Genomic DNA, 18,661 nt, shown 5'->3' on the forward strand with positions numbered 1-18,661 from the left:
TGGTTTACAAAACATCACCGGGTGCGTATACAGGGTATATGATTGCTGTTTTTTCCAAACCTCTAACACTACAGTTTCCGGATGTCTTAGAATTTCCTGAAGATAATATTGGCAATTGACGATTCATATCTTACCACATTTGAATTTTAAGTTGGCTTAATATCTAAGTGGGACATGACAATTTCCTAGCATAATCCATTTTCATGTTCGAAAGTTTGTAGACTAGTAGCGTCGCAAAATGAATTTTTACAGCTTAACGTCACCTAATAGGGTGTCGAATTAAAACTGAAGAAAGCATTTGTTTCCGTTAATACCACGACACTTTCCGAAATTTGTTTCTTTTAGAAATAGCACATCTACTGTTAACTTTATTTTTCTGTGTATAATGTAAGGAAATGTCAGATGGTTACTGCAGTATCACATATTTCTTTCAATAGTTCTTAATGGTAAGCATTATCGTTGTGCGTGCTTTCTCGCTCGCCAGAGTGTCGATGAGCTGATGAGCTGATGTGACATTACATTACCGGCTAACCATCGTGGTTCTAACTTGTCAACTCTCCATGGCCAGGGGTAACATCAAGAATATCTGGTTCGCGGATGTGGGAGCTCATCCTGTTTTCAACCTAGTGATTCACATATCGTATATGATGTTCCAGACTTCTGCGGTAGGATGGAAAAGACACCAGAGCCACATCCTGCGAAGGGTTGAGTTGCTTCTCCTTATTTCGTATGAAGCACAATTCCTCATTCTTGTGAACCCTTAGTGACCATAGATGGCACAGGTGAATTCCTTGAGGTCATAAATGAGGTCTACAGTGAAGTTCCTCTCTTTGCCAAGTCTGGAGAGCACTGCAGAAAACTTTTTCTGGAGAGTCTTCAATGGTGTATCCACGCATACACCAGATGCGACACAACCAGTACCTTCAAGGGACTCCGGAAAGTCTGACCAATGGAAAATATTTAACATTTATGACCTCATTAAAGACCTCGAGGATATCACCTGTGCCATCTATAGTCGCACGGGTGTCCACAAGGTTGATTAATGGTGATTGAATCATTCCACCATTCGAAGAATCTGGATCTGGTGTAATTTCCTAAGAAGTCTGCAAACAGCATATACGATATGTTAGAATCTGAAGGAGATCCCACATCCCTGAACCTGTTGTTCCTGATATAAACTCTGGCCATTGATGGGTCATGAAAGATGACAGGCTAGAACACCACAGGTACTGAAGTGTCACATCAGCTCATCGACATCGAAGATGACGCTCTGGCTTTCGACGAATTGGATACTGATATCTCGATTACTCTGATTCGGACTGCATGTACCAGCTACCAGACATGCCGAGTCACGTCAGAGGATAGTGCAGTGAGGCGGGAAAGCACGCACAATGATAATGGTTAAAATTGAGAACCAGTGAAAGAAATATGTGACATTGTGGTAACCATCTGACATTTTGCTTATACTATGATTAGGAAAAAAACAAAACTGTGACTTGTCCTACCTAGATATTCTGTCAACTTTACATTCATGTTTCCTACTTATAAATCGCCAATATTCAAAATTATTTAAGGAACTTATAATACACCAGGAAACTGTAGTGTCAGCGGTTTGGAGTTAGAAAAATAGCATATACCCAGTATACGCACCCGGTGATGTTTTGTAAACTTAATGATGGTATAACAATAATTCTTTTTTTAGGTCATCTGTGCGCCGTCCGCCGTGCGTTAACTTTTCACATTTTGAACTTCTTCTCAAGTTATACCAGTGCGATTTAGCTGAAACTTACATGAAATGATCCTGACATGGTCCCGACAAAGTGTTGTTATTTTTCGGGTCGATCCGAAATCCAAGATGGCCGCCACAGCCGCCATCTTGAAAACACATTTTGAACTTCTTCTCAAGTTCTACCGGTGCAATTTGGCTGAAACTTGCATGAAATGATCCTGACATGGTTCCGACAAAGTGTTGTTATTTTTCGGGTCGATCCGAAATCCAAGATGGCCGCCATCTTGAAAACACATTTTGAACTTCTTCTCAAGTTCTACCGGTGCAATTGGTGGAATTTGCTGAAACTTGCATGAAATGATCCTGACATGGTTCCGACAAAGTGTTGTTATTTTTCGGGTCGATCCGATCCGAAATCCAAGATGGCTGCCACAGCGGCCATCTTGAAAACACATTTTGAACTTCTTTCTCAAGTTCTACCAATGCGATTTGGCAGAAACTTGCATGAAATGATCCTGACATGGTCCTGACAAAGTGTTGTTATTTTTCGGGTCGATCCTTAATCCAAGATGGCCACCACAGCCGCCATCTTGAAAACGCATTTTGAACTTCTTCTCAAGTTCTACCGGTGGGATTTGGCTGAAACTTGCATGAAATGATCCTGACATGGTCTCGACAAGGTATTGTTACATCTTTGGTGATCCCAAATCGAAGATGGCTACCATGACACTATATCTAATTAATTTCCTATATGTTAAGGCCCTTGGGCCTCTTGTTTGAAATAAAATTTGTTGAAAGAAATTGAAAATGATCCTGACATGGTCCTGACAAAGTGACACCATATATAATTAATTTTACTATTGCCAAGGTAGTCAGATGACCGTTAAGGCCCTTTGGGCCTCTTGTTTCATTTCCTACCTAGAAATCACTACATATATTGAATTATGTGGTCCCGATATGAATTTGTTGTTCTATTATGATCATTTTAATACCTCATTTGTCTACTTCGGTTGAAAAATGTTAATGTTATGACTATTTTTCAATTGTTAGTGAAATTCAAGATGGCGGCCATCTTCATGACGTCATAACCGAAGCTTATACATTGTAAACATTGTTTTTTTGGTTGGTGTTGTTTTTACTTATTGATAAGAGGTCAAATAGGTTATTAGAAATATTTGTTTGCTGTTGGCAAACATTTTTACTGCGTCAAGCCAAATATGAAAACTTTGCTTAAAAATTACCATTTGAGCTCAAAATCCATTTTTTTCATTTCCTGCATAGAAATAACTACATATATTGGATTATATGGTCCTGATATGTATTTATTGTTCTATTGTGGTCATTTTGATGATGTCAATGTTATGACTATTTTTCAATTTTTAGTGAAATTCGAGATGGCGGCCATCTTGATGACGTCATAACCGGAAGTCCATCCCAGTTGATGCAATGTTACCTCTCGATTTCGTTATCAGTGGGTCATAAGGCTTCAGAAAAAACATTGGTTCGTTAAGTTGGGGGGGTGCACGTGCAGAAATGTATGTATTTTATGAAAACATGCAGCATGCCCCTGTGAACTTGAACTAGGTTTCTATTGTCATCCGTCCTGGGATAAAATTCTTATACCATAACAACCATTGGATTGAAGTTGAATTGTAACGCTAACATTCCATACGTTGCTCAAATGACTGACCTGTATGTTTGTAGAGGCTTGCCAACATGTAGGTCAATTCGGGGACACAGACACATACTGCTTGTAAGTTTAACATATATTGAGACGCAAAATTGATAACTAAGAACAAATAACGAGAAACATATATACAGTGAATTATTCTTATATTATTAAAATAACAATTAATACAAGATGTTTTTGGATGGAGATCCCAGTCTATTTGTTTGTGTATAATCAATATATACAAACTTTTACTATACAGTTCGATATCACCAGGGCATAATACTTTTCATCGCGGCACCAGCTGCGATGCCAGGAAGCTGGCCGAAGAAGCTAAGCAAACGACTGCCAAGCCACTTCACGCCGCTGTACACGGTCTGAGTGAAGGATCTCTGAGTGAACTTCCACTCGATTTCACCATTGTATCTCTTCTGCATCACAATTCTGTTGTCACAATCACCGGCGCAGAGTGTTATTGTTGTGTGGTCGAGATACATGACAAGTTCACAGTTCCGCATGGTCCTGCTCAGCTCCTGTGTAGCCAGACTCTGGGCTTCCCGTCCCATCGCTTGCTCCTCCCACGTTAAATTGTGGGCGTTCTCACGTAATACATGATTAATGGATTGATCATCGATCATGCTGCACGTATAACGTAAACTTCGTCTTGAGGATTGTGTTTCCTGAAAAATATAATGTACATAAACGTACTGATAAAACCATGTTTTAATCTTTACATTCCGGTAGTGATATTAGTAAATGTTGTTTTTGCTCTATTCTGACATTCTAAAACAATAAAAAAAATGCTTATCTTGATACAAATGCAATCCGATCTGCAATTTGTCAAAATTAAAATTAATGATTACTGATATTAACAGGAAATCATCATAAAAATAATCTGAAATGGTTTCAGTTTCAGTTTGAAATGGACGAGCTCGCAACACTAAAGATGCTACACCATAGACGAATGGTAATTTGTATTATTAAAACAGGAACAGACAAATTAGTATTTTTCTTCAGTTTACTTACACCATTACCATCATAACAAAACGTCAAACATCATTGAAATTTAGAGCTTCTTGTTTTACTTTAGAATAAAGGTAGTTAATCGCACCCAAAAAGTCCATGACAATATGCCTTACCAAAACAAAAGCTAAGCAAATTATTTTATATATAGTTCTGTGTTTAAAACTTAGAAACAATTTGTTATTTATTATTGTCAAGATGATGAATATTGTTTATGATCTGCCGGCGGAGGAGTATCTTTTATTTTTCGTAACTAGAGACCTCGGGGACGCAGCAAAATTTTATTTTGACGCACGATCTTTGCATGCCGTGCGTCAATCTGACGCTTCACATTTTTACCACCACTGCTCAACATGTACCCTACATGTACATTACCCACAAACCATCAGTGTTTGAGTGTGAGAAGCGTAAATCGTTCCTGTTACCCTGTCAAATTTGTTTTTGGCAGCAAATATGAATTGAGGATTGTCGTGGAAAAGAAACACAATAAATAAAAACATTGTATTTATTTTTAAAAGATCGTTTTAGAAATACAGCTGAATTAATAACATTTCTATTTCAAACAAAAAATAACAGTAGTAATTATGATTTATAAAACAGCCTAATCATCATTTTTTTGCAAAAAAATCATCTTTTTTTTTAACATATATTTTATTCAAGAAATGCATATTACGTATATTATTTTACAAATAAATACATAACTTCAGCAAATTTGATTCTCTCATACTGACATTCAAATCATTCATACATATGTTTATTCTTACAATAAATATATTATATTAATTATGATTATAATCTCTTTAATTAATAACTGTTGAAAATAAAGACAGATAATATTAGTACAAGTTAATGTCATGATTTCGTCAAGGGAAATAACTCGTATACTTGTTTTGACGTAAGGATCTTTAGAGGGGAGATAACTCACAATCAGAACGTCTCTATCATCAAGAGTCTGACTGAATGAGACTAAGTGACTAAAACAACATCCTGTATGCTGCCACGTGTGATGTATGTGGTACCTCGTGGCAAAGTTAGACGTATTTCGGAGCACATGTTTGTCTTCATCTTTTTTATAAAATAATGATATTGATTAAATAATATATTCATGATCAGAAGCTCAAATATGTTCTTTTAATTTTCAAGAATTTAGATAATTAAATATAATTAAAATATTAATATGAATACTGTAGTTAAATCAATATTTTACAGAATTATTATCATCTTTTCTTTACTTATTCTAAAGAAACATAATAAGTGTACTTTTTTTAAACATTATCAATGTTATTGGTTATAAAATTTAATATTTAATATAATTGAATTTTAACGCGATTAATGATTGACCCTCAAGTTTAATATTTTGACCCTCAGAAATTTGACTGGACCCTCGGGATTTCAGAGCCAAGGGTCACTGACTTTTGAGATTTTGATCCTACTGGATGCCCTGATTTCAATGATATGCTCAATGCGGGACATTGAATACTACTAATTTTATGCATTAAAGTTCGGATACAGAATTAAACAAAGGCATAAACAATAACAGGCTCTTGAAGTCTATAAAGGATTATATCAATTTGACATTTTAATTTGTTTCCATCAAATCTGAATTCAGAAGAAGATATTTGACTTTTTAGCCCCTCTTGTCCCTGGGGGTCAACCAGAACCGCTATATAGCATTAAAGAAATATTTTGTTTATCAATCGATACATCTTAACTATTTCTATTATTTCAAAATTTTGTATTCAAATTTCTAAAGAAACCAATATGGCAAGTCTTCCTCATTTAGGTCTCAACACAGTGTCAAACGTGTTTCGATATAATTAAAAACGGGTATCTGATTTAACTGAACTGGTTTACCTACATACCACTTAACTCTGTAAAGAAACATATGAGAACTAGTTATTACCATATCGTTGTGCACACATACTTCAGTGAAAGATTACGCCATGTGCAAACATAGAAATATACAAGATTTACTTAAGTTATACATGACTGTGTTAAAACCCAGGAGTGCACGTTCAATAGCATAATATGTTTTTATTCAGGTGTCAAATCAAGTCCCATCAAGTCTATTTTTAATAATAAGTTGAAATAAGATTAACCCAGTGGATCTATACCGTATGTTGAAGATTTACATTGCTTCGTCTATTTATGTTACCGATTTTAAACATTTTCATAGATAAAAGTTAAAATAATGTTTTCGTCTAAAAGTGGTGATCTTATGCGAAATTAGGTGAACTTATCAATTTACCATGAATTTGGCTTTGAGGGGACATAATTCGAAGGACAATGGATGACGGAGGTTAGAGGGATTGAAGAAAACAAAACAAAACAAAACTTGCACAAGAAACATGTTCAAATAATTTAACTTTTGTTAAGTTAATTACCTGTGTCGGAGGGCTGGATCGTGAATTAGAGCTCCCCATTGTTATTCTGGGTTAATGTTCTGTAAGAAAAGGATACAATCAATGCTTCATTGTTTTCATATGCAATCTGTCTTTCAATATACACTATTTCATTTTAATACCTGATACTCTCAAACTTAGAGACACCAATACTTAAATAAAAGCACTAAAGCTTAGAAGTTCAGTTCGGGAAAAATAATACACATGTAACTATTATGTAAATGTAGTAAAACAGCTCTTTGCTATAGGAGATGTAGATGATTAGTCATCATGTTTACGATTGTTTATATTAGCAACGGTATCAAATCAATATCGTGTTCTGGGTATCAACAGTACACGTACTTCCGCGTTGCTTACTCGTCATGTATTGATCATTCTTACAGCAGCGATAAATAATGATAACTTATATACAGTTACATATGAACAATGAAAAGAACGCATTACTAGATTTATATCGAGACTGTCTTAAAGATGCTCCACCGCCGATAGAGCATAAATGATATTCTTCATTTGAACAATAATTGGTGTTTAATCGTGTATATATATGTCTAATTAACACAAAAAATAATGAAAAAATAATTTATTTCGCCTTTGGTGCATGCGGAATCAGAACTTCATTCCATATAGGATATAGTGACATGGAATTTTTTCGGGATGCAAATTAAATGTTTTTCATATTTTTAACTTGAAGTAAAATTAGAAGTTTAAACTTTTCAATGATGGTAATGGTGTAAAGTAAATAACTTTTGTAGCTGAAGAAAAATACTAAATCATCTGCTCCTGTTTTTGACAGTGAAAATATACCATTTGTCAGCGGTGGAGCATCTTTGATAACTAATGATATAAATAAATATTTAAACAATTATTCTGTTGAACTTCATTCCTTAATATGAGCATTTGTCCACTCACCTTTCACAACACCAAACCTCTACCCTTAGTCACGGAAAGGAATGACTTTCGGGATAGTGAGTACGTCTGTAAATTTCCAATATTACATGGACCTATTCCTGGAATATGAAAATTCCTGCTAATGCAGATTGCAATACGTGAGTAATGAAAAGTAACTGCGCAGTTTTAACGCATCGCTATATATGGAACTCTTCCAAGAAACGGTACATGTAATTTGTAACATGTTTTTCTCTATAAACAATGACAACCTGTACCCGGAACCATATAGTGGTGTATTAATCACATCGTCATCGGAAATACATCAAAGATCGATTATTTCACACACAAAAAATGTCAACGAGAAATGTACAATCTATGGACCAGAGCGCTGACCAGAAGTCTTTTAAGGTGAGTTTTATTGCTTTGATATATTTTATCAAAAACGACTCGTTTTAAATGTCTGAATATTTGATATAATTATCCTATTTATACAGATGTCTTTATCAAACATGTGGTGTTTGGATGTGGCCATTTATGCAGGTTTGACTGTATATACCTGCTTCTTAAATGATAGAATTACCGACTGATTTGTTAACGTACCATTTAAAAACCAGGGTCATGTAATGACAGCTACCCTAGTGTGGTTTATTCGTATTATGTCTTGCATAAATTTTACAATGCTGTATCACTGAATCATGGCACCGAAGATTCCAAGCAACACACCCCTTCCCGTTACATTAAACTGAATGATAGAATGATAGTATGATAGACGAACAGTATGATAGAAGAATCGTATAGTAGAAGAATTGTATAGTAGAATAATTGTACAATAGAAAGATGGTATGATAAACGAACAGTATTGTAAAAGGTTTGGATCGTAGAAGGACTGTATGGTAGAAGGACTGCGTGGTAAAGGGACTGTATATTAGAAGGATTTTATGGTTGAAGGACTGTATGGTAGAGAGATTGTATGGTAGAAGATGGTAGGATAGACGAACAGTATGGTGAAAAGACTTTTGTTAGAAAGACTGTAGTGTCGTTGGAGGATTGTATTGTAGAATGATTGTATGGTAGAAGCACTATATGGTAGAAGAACTGTATGATATTATGATTGTACGATAAAATGATTATACGACAGTAGAATTTTTGGTGACCTGGCCATAGGTCATAGTGACCTATTGCGATAGTCTTTTGTAACTTAAGTAGATATTCACCGGGCTTAATGAAACTTTATATGCAGACTATCATTGGAAAGATCTTGAACGATTCGAAAATTGATTCGACAGTAATTTACGGAATAAATTGCCCTTTGCATTAATAATTATCATTGGACCTTGTGAATACCATAACTTGAATAAAATGCACTCAGCTTCATGAAACTTTGCATCAAGACTAAGTTGGAAAGATCTCGGGCGAGTTCGAAAATCGACCTGATTAGATCGTAATAATTATTGAATCTTGTGAACATGATAACTTGAGTAAATATGATCTAAGCTTAATGAAACGTTGCATATAGACTTACATTGGATATATCTTTAACAAGTTCGAAAACAAACTTGATTCGACTCTAACTTATTTACAGATGTATTGCCCTTTGCAATAATGATTATTGAACCTAGATTTGTAAAATTCAGCAAAATAAAGCCCAGGTTTTTAAAATGGTACCTCTACTGTACAGTAGTAATGTTTTTTAATTTACACAACATCTGCAATTGTTTTGCATTGGTTGTTTTCTGACAAGTGTGATTTTTGTATTTATTTTTTCAAGCCTGAAAAACCATGACACACAAATATGTTTTTAATTGCAAAAAATGAGATTTTTAACCCAAAATTGCACCCCTCCAGAAAGAATTTTTTTCTTCAACAAAGTTTAAAACCAAGCATCAATGTATGTCTGCTTTTAATTTATAACTAGATCTAAATGATTTTCAATTGAAAAAAAAACTCATTTAAAAAAATTGTTATTATTTTTTATTTCTTTCTTTAAAAAAAATCAGGTAATTGATATATCTATAATGAAGAATAAATTTTCAGACAATTAAAGAGATTTTTGTTCAGCGATGTTGCGGATGAACTTGGACTGCCTTAAGTGACTCCCTGTCTTATGTGACTTTATTGTGATGGTCTCTTGGAAAGCCACATAAGACAGTCTCGACTGTATATCAATACAAATATCGTCATTTGGTTGGTCTTTAAGACAGATTTTAGACAAGTTTAGTGGTAAATTAAGGAATCATTGTTATATTTCAGGACGAAAAAGTCAAGATCAAGGAATTTAATAAAAGGGAGTTGGGCCGCATCATTCTCAAGCAATGTGGAAATGAAGGTTCAATCGACAATGAAGAAAAGGGGAGCATGCGTAGATTGCTTCAGGAGGCAATCGACTACCTACCAAAAGAAAAGCCAGGTGTTTGGAAAAATGCGACAGTAACTATTTACGACATTAAGGGGAACTCGCTAGAGATCACTTGTGGACACGGAGGAAATCAGTTCTTCATCAACCATAACATGAAGGGTGAAACATCCATCCACAAAAAACGATCGACAGGCGGATGTGTTATGTCATAATTTTCCTTGAAAAAAAATAACTTTGTTAAGCAGTGATTCCCAAATTAATGTATTCCCGACATGTGCTTTCTTTTCTTGGCTATTGCCGATAAAGCGAAAATGATCATCAAATTGTTTTGTTTGTTTGTTTGAATTAACGTCCCATAAACATAAACAGCCAGGGTCACGTGAGGACGGCCTCTCATGTATGCAGTGTGTAGCGTGTGTTAAGTGTGTGGTGCTTATTTTGGGACACTGCGGTATGTTCGTGTTCTTCTTGACCATTTTTATAGTGCTATATCACTGAAACATACCACCGTAGACACCAAGCAACACACTCCACCCTGTCACATTATACTGACTACGAGAGAGAGCCTATCGTTCCACTCACTTAATGCGTCGCTAAACAAGAGTAAAAGTTAAATAAAGCAAAAGTGAAGTTGTTAAATAGTCAATGTGTTTCTTGTTTAGTTTTTTGATGCTGTGAAACAGCATTCTTAGGTACGCTCGGCGAGCCTGTGCACATCACAACAATGAAACCACTCCGCGATGAAAATTAAAAGTTGTTTTGTTCAATTCACTTAATACTTGATGGTATGAAAAATAAAACCCCAATATTCAAAACCACAGTCATTGAATTTGTACATACATATACACCATGGATGGAGTGTTTTAAGTGTTCCGTTGGGACTCTATGATATTGGTATTACTCCGAGATAGTAGTCTCCCAAAAATCACGAACAACGCCTTCGCTGACTTCCTCCGCGGCAGGCTTTTGGTGGATTATGGATTGTGTATGTTTATTTAAATTTTACGTAATTCATGCTACTGATCGATTACTGTAATCAAATGTTTGGAAGGTTACTACAAAAGAAAGTTCTTATAACGCTTATAAAGTTTTTTTGTGTTGGTTGCATTGACGAACTATATCCGACGATACACTGTATTATTGCGCAGTAAAAGTTAATAGTTTTGAGTATGTGTCTGTCACTGGGAGTTATGTTTTTTGTTTATCGACAACTGCGTAATATTGAAAGGGGAAAGGTACAAAATTTATCAACATAAACTTACAAAATATAAGGATGATATAGATTTATATATGTACGAGCATTTTAAAGTGACAAATAAACTTATATTGCCGTGTCTGATGTATTGTATGAAGTTTTTTTGATGTTAGCGTTCTTATGAATTCAAAAGAATTTTTAGTGTTATAAGTAACCAAATAATGTACCTTTTACTTGGCAAAAGTATATCGCCGTGTTTCACCATGAGTCAAAAGTCGGCAAAGCACGTCTCACGGTATAATGTTCTGCACGTCAATTTCTCGACAACCAGTTACTGTTAGGCTTACGAAGACTTGCTAAAGTCCGGTACATTACATGAAGTTTCTTGATGTTAACGGCTAGCGATCTTGTAAATTTAAAAGAAATCCGAGTAATATACGTAATGAAATAATGTACCTTTTATTCGGCAAAAGTATCTGGCCATGATTTATTAGTCAAAAGCCGTCAAAGCAACCTATGTAAGTTTTCTAAAAAGGAAACCAAAATATGTCCGGAAATGGTAATATTTCTAATGTTATATTTTTCCGAAAATATTCTTCAATGTTAAGTGGATATTAAGATACGGATATGTTTACTTATTATTTTTTGTCATTGAAGAGACATTGACGAAATTGATAATTTAGTAATTAAAAAGAATTACAAAAAATGATGCTCAGATTATGAACGGTTTCATTGGTGTCGAAATTGTCATTTCAGAAATAATCTAGATATAAACTTTATTACAGTTATTTCAGGAAAATGAGTTATTCAGCTTATTAATCTTGAAAAACTTTAAATATCATAAAATAAATACGGTATACTGTAAATATATTTTGTTAAACTCCGAAATTCAACACTGCACACTTAAAGTACTAAATGCAATATTTAAATGAAAAACCAATTTCTTTATTATTTGGTTTGGATCCTTCAATCACAGCATCTATGAGTGGCCTTGGCACTTTGATGTTAGGCTAAGTATTCGTTTTCCTTCAATAATTATTTTCAATTTTATCTAATATAGACTACATATAGAAGTTGGCAAACAGATAACATGGATTTATTTGATAGGTCTTGCACTATAGAGATTCCATACTATCATACTGTTGTGTTCTTTAAGGTTTACCAGTAAAGAGCGACATCTCTATCGTAATAACATCACACTGTTTAACTATAATACATTTTTATTTATTCGTAGTCCGTTTTGAAGGTTTTTGAAGCCGAGTGATAATAAAATATCGGTACTTAAATCAGATTGATAGTAAACAAAACGATAGCAATGATTTACTTTAATATCACTGACATTTGGGGGACGAATTTCGTATTCCGAATACCATTTTATTCACATGTATATAGTATAATAGTTAATGTATTTGTTAAGGTAACAGTTTAATCGTAAACCATAGCATGGGAAGCAATTTATTGGATTGTTGAATGTTTAGATTTAACGTTCTAGGAGGGGTGTTCCAAAATTATTGTTACTTTGGTGATTTCGCTTTGATAGAAGTAATTCTGATCATTTTACTTTGCACTGTCCCTCGAAGTACCCCCCTCTGTATTTATGCATCGTTTCAACCGATCGATCCACTTTTGGAAACAGTTTTCGTACTCTTGTATTGGTATACTCATAAGATACTGGTAAATGCCAAGGGCATTTCTTGATTTATATTTTGTTCCAGACAGGTGAAATTTTAGCTTGTGGAACAAGAAAAAGTCACAAGGGGCCAAGTCTGGTGAATATGCAGGGTGGGGGAGGACAGTCGCATTATCATGTAAGAGCCTGAGGTACTTCAAACCTGTCTGTGGACGGCGGTATTTGTAGACTTTCTTAAGTTTTCGAAGTACAACGTCTCTATAATACTTCGCTGTGACAATTTTGCCTTTTGGAACAGGGATTTGAACGATTGGACCATTGTTATCAAAGAATACGACATACAAAACCTTCCTCACGGTGCGTATTCTTTTAGCAATGCTAGGGCGCCTGGCGTTTTTGTTTGCCCAGATTCGATATGAGCATTTTCTTTTGGGTTCGAAAAAAACCCATGTTTCATCACCTGTGACCAAATTATCAAAAGCCTTTTTGCTGTATTTTGGGTAGTATTCAATAAGGATTTGGCCATGTCAACCCGGGACCTCTTTTGGTTGTCAGTTAGTAAATGGGGTATTCACCTGGCATTGATCTTGCCCAGCTTAAGATGTTTCTTTAAAATGCAATGAATACGTGCTAAAGACAAGCCTGTCGTTTTAGCTAACTGCCGGACAGTGTACCTTGCATATTTTTCAAGGATTTGCCGAATTAGTTCAATGTTATGCTTTGTTGGTGTTGTTGCAGGGCGACCTGTGTGGGCAGCATCTTTAAGCTGCTGGTGTCCCGACTTAAATCGAGCAACCCACTTACAAATAGTCATATATGACATTTGACCCTTCCCATATATATCACACACCTGACGATGAATATCAACCGGCTTTAGGCCAAGTAGAGACCTACCTTTGATATAGGCCCTAATTTCAATTACGTTTTCAACTCTCTTGCCAACCATATTTGTATAGAGTGTAACGAGTGCGCTACAAAACAATGTACACAGCACCAAGGTCAGATAATTACCTATATCACGCTTCAGATATCACGCTATCGCCACGAGGGACATCCTTCGTACTAGACATCTGATAACTCTACTAGCTTATTGGATGGTCGGTGGATAGCATGGTAACACGATACCGGGTACATTGTGTGTTACGGGAAACAGTTCAGGGGACACTATATACTGGTCCGGATACATGGTTATTTTTCCCCGGACAGGTGTATCCGTAATTTTACCGATGCGAGGTTGCTTTGATTTCACCCCAAGGTAAAGAGAAGCTACACTAGATATAAAAAAGGTTTTATTGATGTAGTGACTCTTACCTATATTGGTGATTTACATGGGATTATCACGCGTTGGTATAATAAGTACATATTGTTTTTGTTAAGTCAAATCAAGGATCTTCCTGACAGATACGGATTTACGGATATGTTTACCGACTCCATAAATAAGCTCGATACTAGTTTCGCGTATTTACGCAATTTTTTTTCCCTTTTATCAAAATGAACCCAATCGGCTTTCGTACCTGGACGGCTGTCCGTGCAGAATTTTGAAAGGATCACTGATCAAGAACGGGAAAGTTGGTTAAAGATAGATTCATACAGGCTTGCAGTGATTGTGTTACATTTGAAAATTAAAAAGAATGCTGATTGCCCTGCCTTATGTTATAATAGTTTATGTGTAAACACTGTTAAGAATAGGGTCAAATGACACGATATTGAAAATAATACACAGTATGGTGTATATTCGTCTGTATGCCTTGGTCATTTGAAGGTCATGGATTTGATTTGATTTGAGGGTATTAGCTGTTATGCCCGATGACACAACATTGCCCGACTGCCACCACGTCGAGGTTCCCTCTTTAGGCAGTCATATACGGAGTATTTCAGAAAACATCTACCGACTTTTACATGTAAAATAAACACATTTTAGAAAGTAAACAATACCACTATTTGCTTGGATATCATACTCAAATATAATGTTAAACTATGATACTAAGGTACAATCGATCAGACTTTTATGTGGTTAAATCATTGTATCAACGATGAAACTGTAGCAGAGGTGAATCTTGAACAAGTCACTGTAGAAATAGTTTTACGTTCTCGTTCATAACTATTACAATAAATACTCGCAGAATAAAGGAGATATTCTGACAAATTACATGTATTGTTGACGTTGCTCATAAAAATGATCTAATTTCTGAGAAGACTGCATGTCTGTTAAACTGAACCTAAACGTATACGCCAATCAAATTGTATGTACCTTATTTTTTGCGCACTCTTTAGATAAAGTATGGAATGTCAAAAAAGGGTGTGCGCAAGAATAAGGTGTTTGAGATATTGTTATTTTCGTCCGCTATTTTGGAGGATCTCCCTTTACAGATAAGAAAAAATCAAGTAATAATAAAAACAATAGATAACCTTTTTGAATATTTTAACGTGCGTTATATATTATAATACGATCATAACACGATGGTAAATAAGCATATTGATCTTGATCATAGGCACTAATTATGTAACGTTTGTACTCAAGGTTAACCCGAACTATTAATAAACGTATATATTTGGAGCACTATCACACTTGTTTTCGCTGCTTTCCCCTTTCGTGTGCTTAGAATTGTCCATTATCCACTCGTTGCATGCTGTACTATGGCGACTTTCATGCGTTTAATTTTTCCAACATGTCCCCAACTATCGATCTCGAAAACGTATTATTAATAAACGTTTATATTTGGACCATTATCGCAACACGGAAGTCCATGTCACTGCTTCACACAGTCACAAGTTTATGAACCATCACGATTCACTTGCACAGTCCTTATATATTTAGATACTTATTCCTACGGTTGCACATTCACTGGTTGAAGCGGCCTCGTCCATCAGCTGAATGCCGTACGCGTTCTTGCTGATTGGAGCTCGAACATTTCAGGAATGAAGGTTTGATGATTTCAAGGTTTAGGCTGATCCAGTGTCGGTGAGTTGTGGTTTTCGCTGCTTTCCCCTTGGTGTGCATGACATTGTCCATCATCAACTCGGTCCATGCTGTACGTAGGGCGACTTTCATGAGCTAATTCTTTCCAACAATGATAAGATACGAAGATACGATCGGGGGGAGAGGGGGGAGGTTGTATGATGTTAGTCATGTGGCCGGATATGATGGCAATTGCATGTTGTGTTCGGTCAGCATTTCCTTCACATACGGGGTCCTATGGTAACGGAATGAGTACAAGCATGTTCTTCTCCTGACGAGTGTGGGTCGTTTACTCCAGAGCAATTTTTTCATAGAGCGTTCGCACATCAAGCATTTTTCGTTTTTTACGATTATGCCTATAGGGAGATTACCAGCCGAGTTTCTCATAAATATCACGTAAGGTTCCTCGTTTGAATTTTCTACTTTGTACTTTATACAAGTTTCGTGTATTTTAGTGAATTTACAGATCATTCTAACCACTAAGGTATAGGTATTGATTATCTCTATTTTTTAGTCAGATTGTTTCGTTTTATGACAAAGTACCTCTGAAATAAAAGTGGCCTTAATGTGAAATGTCTTTCTCGCATTGGTAAATGGTTATATCTAGCTGACCTCTCCTGTAGTCAGACTTCCGAGCAGAATTTCTCGCTTGCTCCATGTTGACTTCTTTTCTGCCCGTGGTTTGTCGCTCAAAATTGAGTTCATTGATTTTTGCTAATTTTTTACCGTCTGTTGTACTGTTCAGCGTCAGAATATAGTCTTCTCATATCATTTCTTCCGAACGTCTGATGATCCTTGAAGTGGAAGTGTTGAACCTATCGATGTACCAGTTAAGTAACTAACAGTACCAGTAAGCACGACAGATAAGAGGCTCGAAATGGTACCCGTATGTGTTTTGAATAAATGATTTGAAAAGTCTTCTTCTGGCTTTTACGTCTTCTGTTCATGTGAGCTCATCTGTAGGGTACGACTTGGAAACATGGAGTCGCATCACTTTTACATTTGTGGAACTATGTTATGATATTGTAATAAAGCAAGAGGTAATAATGGGAAGAGCTCGGCTTTGTTAAGAACCACAATCTGCTTGGCTTGAATTTGACTTAACCTAAAATAAGTTTGATAAAAAAATATATTAATGTGGCAATGTGGTATACTTTAAATCTTTGCATTCTTTATATCGTCTTATTTATAAAATTAATTAAATCATATTACAATTGTGACTACAAACTAGTAATAATATCTCCCCCATCAAAAGGTTCCTGTCCCTTATATAAGAAAAGAATATCCGAAAACTCCTATCTGATCAAGAAGACACTGCCTGCCATGTTAAAAGGCTATGTAATTTCAAGACGCCAAGTCACTTACCTCGTTGCTAGTGGTAATGATAGTTGTCTGTGTAACTTTGTCGTCTCCTAGGTCGGCCTCTCGATTGGTGATGTGCTTACATTTATGACACTGGATAAGACCATAACGATACATGTGACACTACCAGCCAGTGTATGTGTTGGGTCAGCTAGTCTCTCCACCTGGGGTTTGGTTCTTTCATGGTCTCCGATGTTATTTCCGTATTTAACGTACTCGGTCATGCACTGTCAGGGTGATTAGCAGTTCATTCGTTGTGCAGATCACGGCCTAGCCGGGATACTGAAACGAAACGGGATTCAATTTGTGTACCTGGCACTGCCAAATATTCTATTGTACGGGAATCTACTGCTAGTCCAATGGTGCTTGTTGACTCGTCACCTCTCAGAAGTTTTTTGACATTTCTTATTATTATGATATATTTGATATGCACCCTACTCTTTGCCCCTGTCAGTGTCCGTCTTAGTTCTTTTGTGCTCACATCCTAGCCACAGGTGAGGTGTTTTAACGAGTGCTTACTTGTCCGCTTCCTTATAGTCACTCTTCTGGAATTGACTAAAATAACTCCATCCCAGAGACATCGTATACATTCTCTTATTTACGCTGGTCCATATCTGCACCAATACACCAATAACAAAAAAAAACAATTTTGTTTCCTTCCATAACAAGAATTTCCTAGTCGATATCGCAATGTGTTGTTTTAAGATTCAGCAGATAATCCTGGCAGGCGACTAGGTTTAGTGACCAGCTACATATCTTGAGCAGTCAATCTTTCGATAAACGTCGGTGTCACTGTTCATGTTGATTTTTACATCGTCAATGGTTAATCTGTACTCAATCTAATTAAAATTGGACTTCAAATTCCAGCCCACTTCTCAACGTTACGATCCAATAAAAGATCAAACAATCCCCAGTTTGTAGTCATACTCAGCATGACCCCTACATTTAGCCAATCTTTGGTGTGGTTGATTCAATCGGAAGTATACATGCCAATCTGATTAAAATACAGGTCATTATTATCACTGCCTTATCAAACGTAGTGATGATAAGAATATCTTAGAGGGTGATAGTGAACTTTTTTCATATATCAGTAAAAACAAGAGTTATTTTTGAACTCATTTCGTTCTCGCGATCCCGAGTGCCTCTATGGAAGAAATTTTCAATTAATAATACATGTTTGATATATTGGTTTCGGTTTCCTCGAGGTTCAACATAGAACATAAAAGAATACTTGACCTCTGGCTCGGTCAACTCGCGATCGATCCCGAGTGACGCTAAAGAACCAAAGAACTTTTATTCTAAAAGTTGATCAAGAAAGTTGAAATTTACTCCTTATTTATTTATGTAAAAAAGAGGTATTAAAACTGATTAAAAAAAGGAAATACTTGGAAGAGATATTTGGATTCGGTATCCTCAATGCAGAGTGCCACTAAGAGTTTTCTATTAAT

The 18,661-nt window shown here is 35.8% G+C and overlaps 1 protein-coding gene across 1 annotated transcript; it reads right to left on the reverse strand.

Annotated features, from left to right (window-relative positions):
* Positions 1 to 3,545: 3,545 nt before the first annotated feature.
* LOC138309237 (uncharacterized) lies at positions 3,546 to 7,854 on the reverse strand. Its single transcript, XM_069250392.1, has 3 exons — positions 7,733 to 7,854; positions 6,806 to 6,864; positions 3,546 to 4,078 (listed from the first exon to the last, which is right to left on the reverse strand). The coding sequence occupies exons 2-3, from the start codon at positions 6,842 to 6,844 to the stop codon at positions 3,668 to 3,670; spliced, it is 450 nt and encodes a 149-aa protein (XP_069106493.1). The 5' UTR covers positions 6,845 to 6,864; positions 7,733 to 7,854; the 3' UTR covers positions 3,546 to 3,667.
* Positions 7,855 to 18,661: the final 10,807 nt, after the last annotated feature.

The sequence above is a fragment of the Argopecten irradians genome, chromosome 15, assembly GCF_041381155.1.
Source record: "Argopecten irradians isolate NY chromosome 15, Ai_NY, whole genome shotgun sequence".
Lineage (NCBI taxonomy): Eukaryota > Metazoa > Mollusca > Bivalvia > Pectinida > Pectinidae > Argopecten > Argopecten irradians.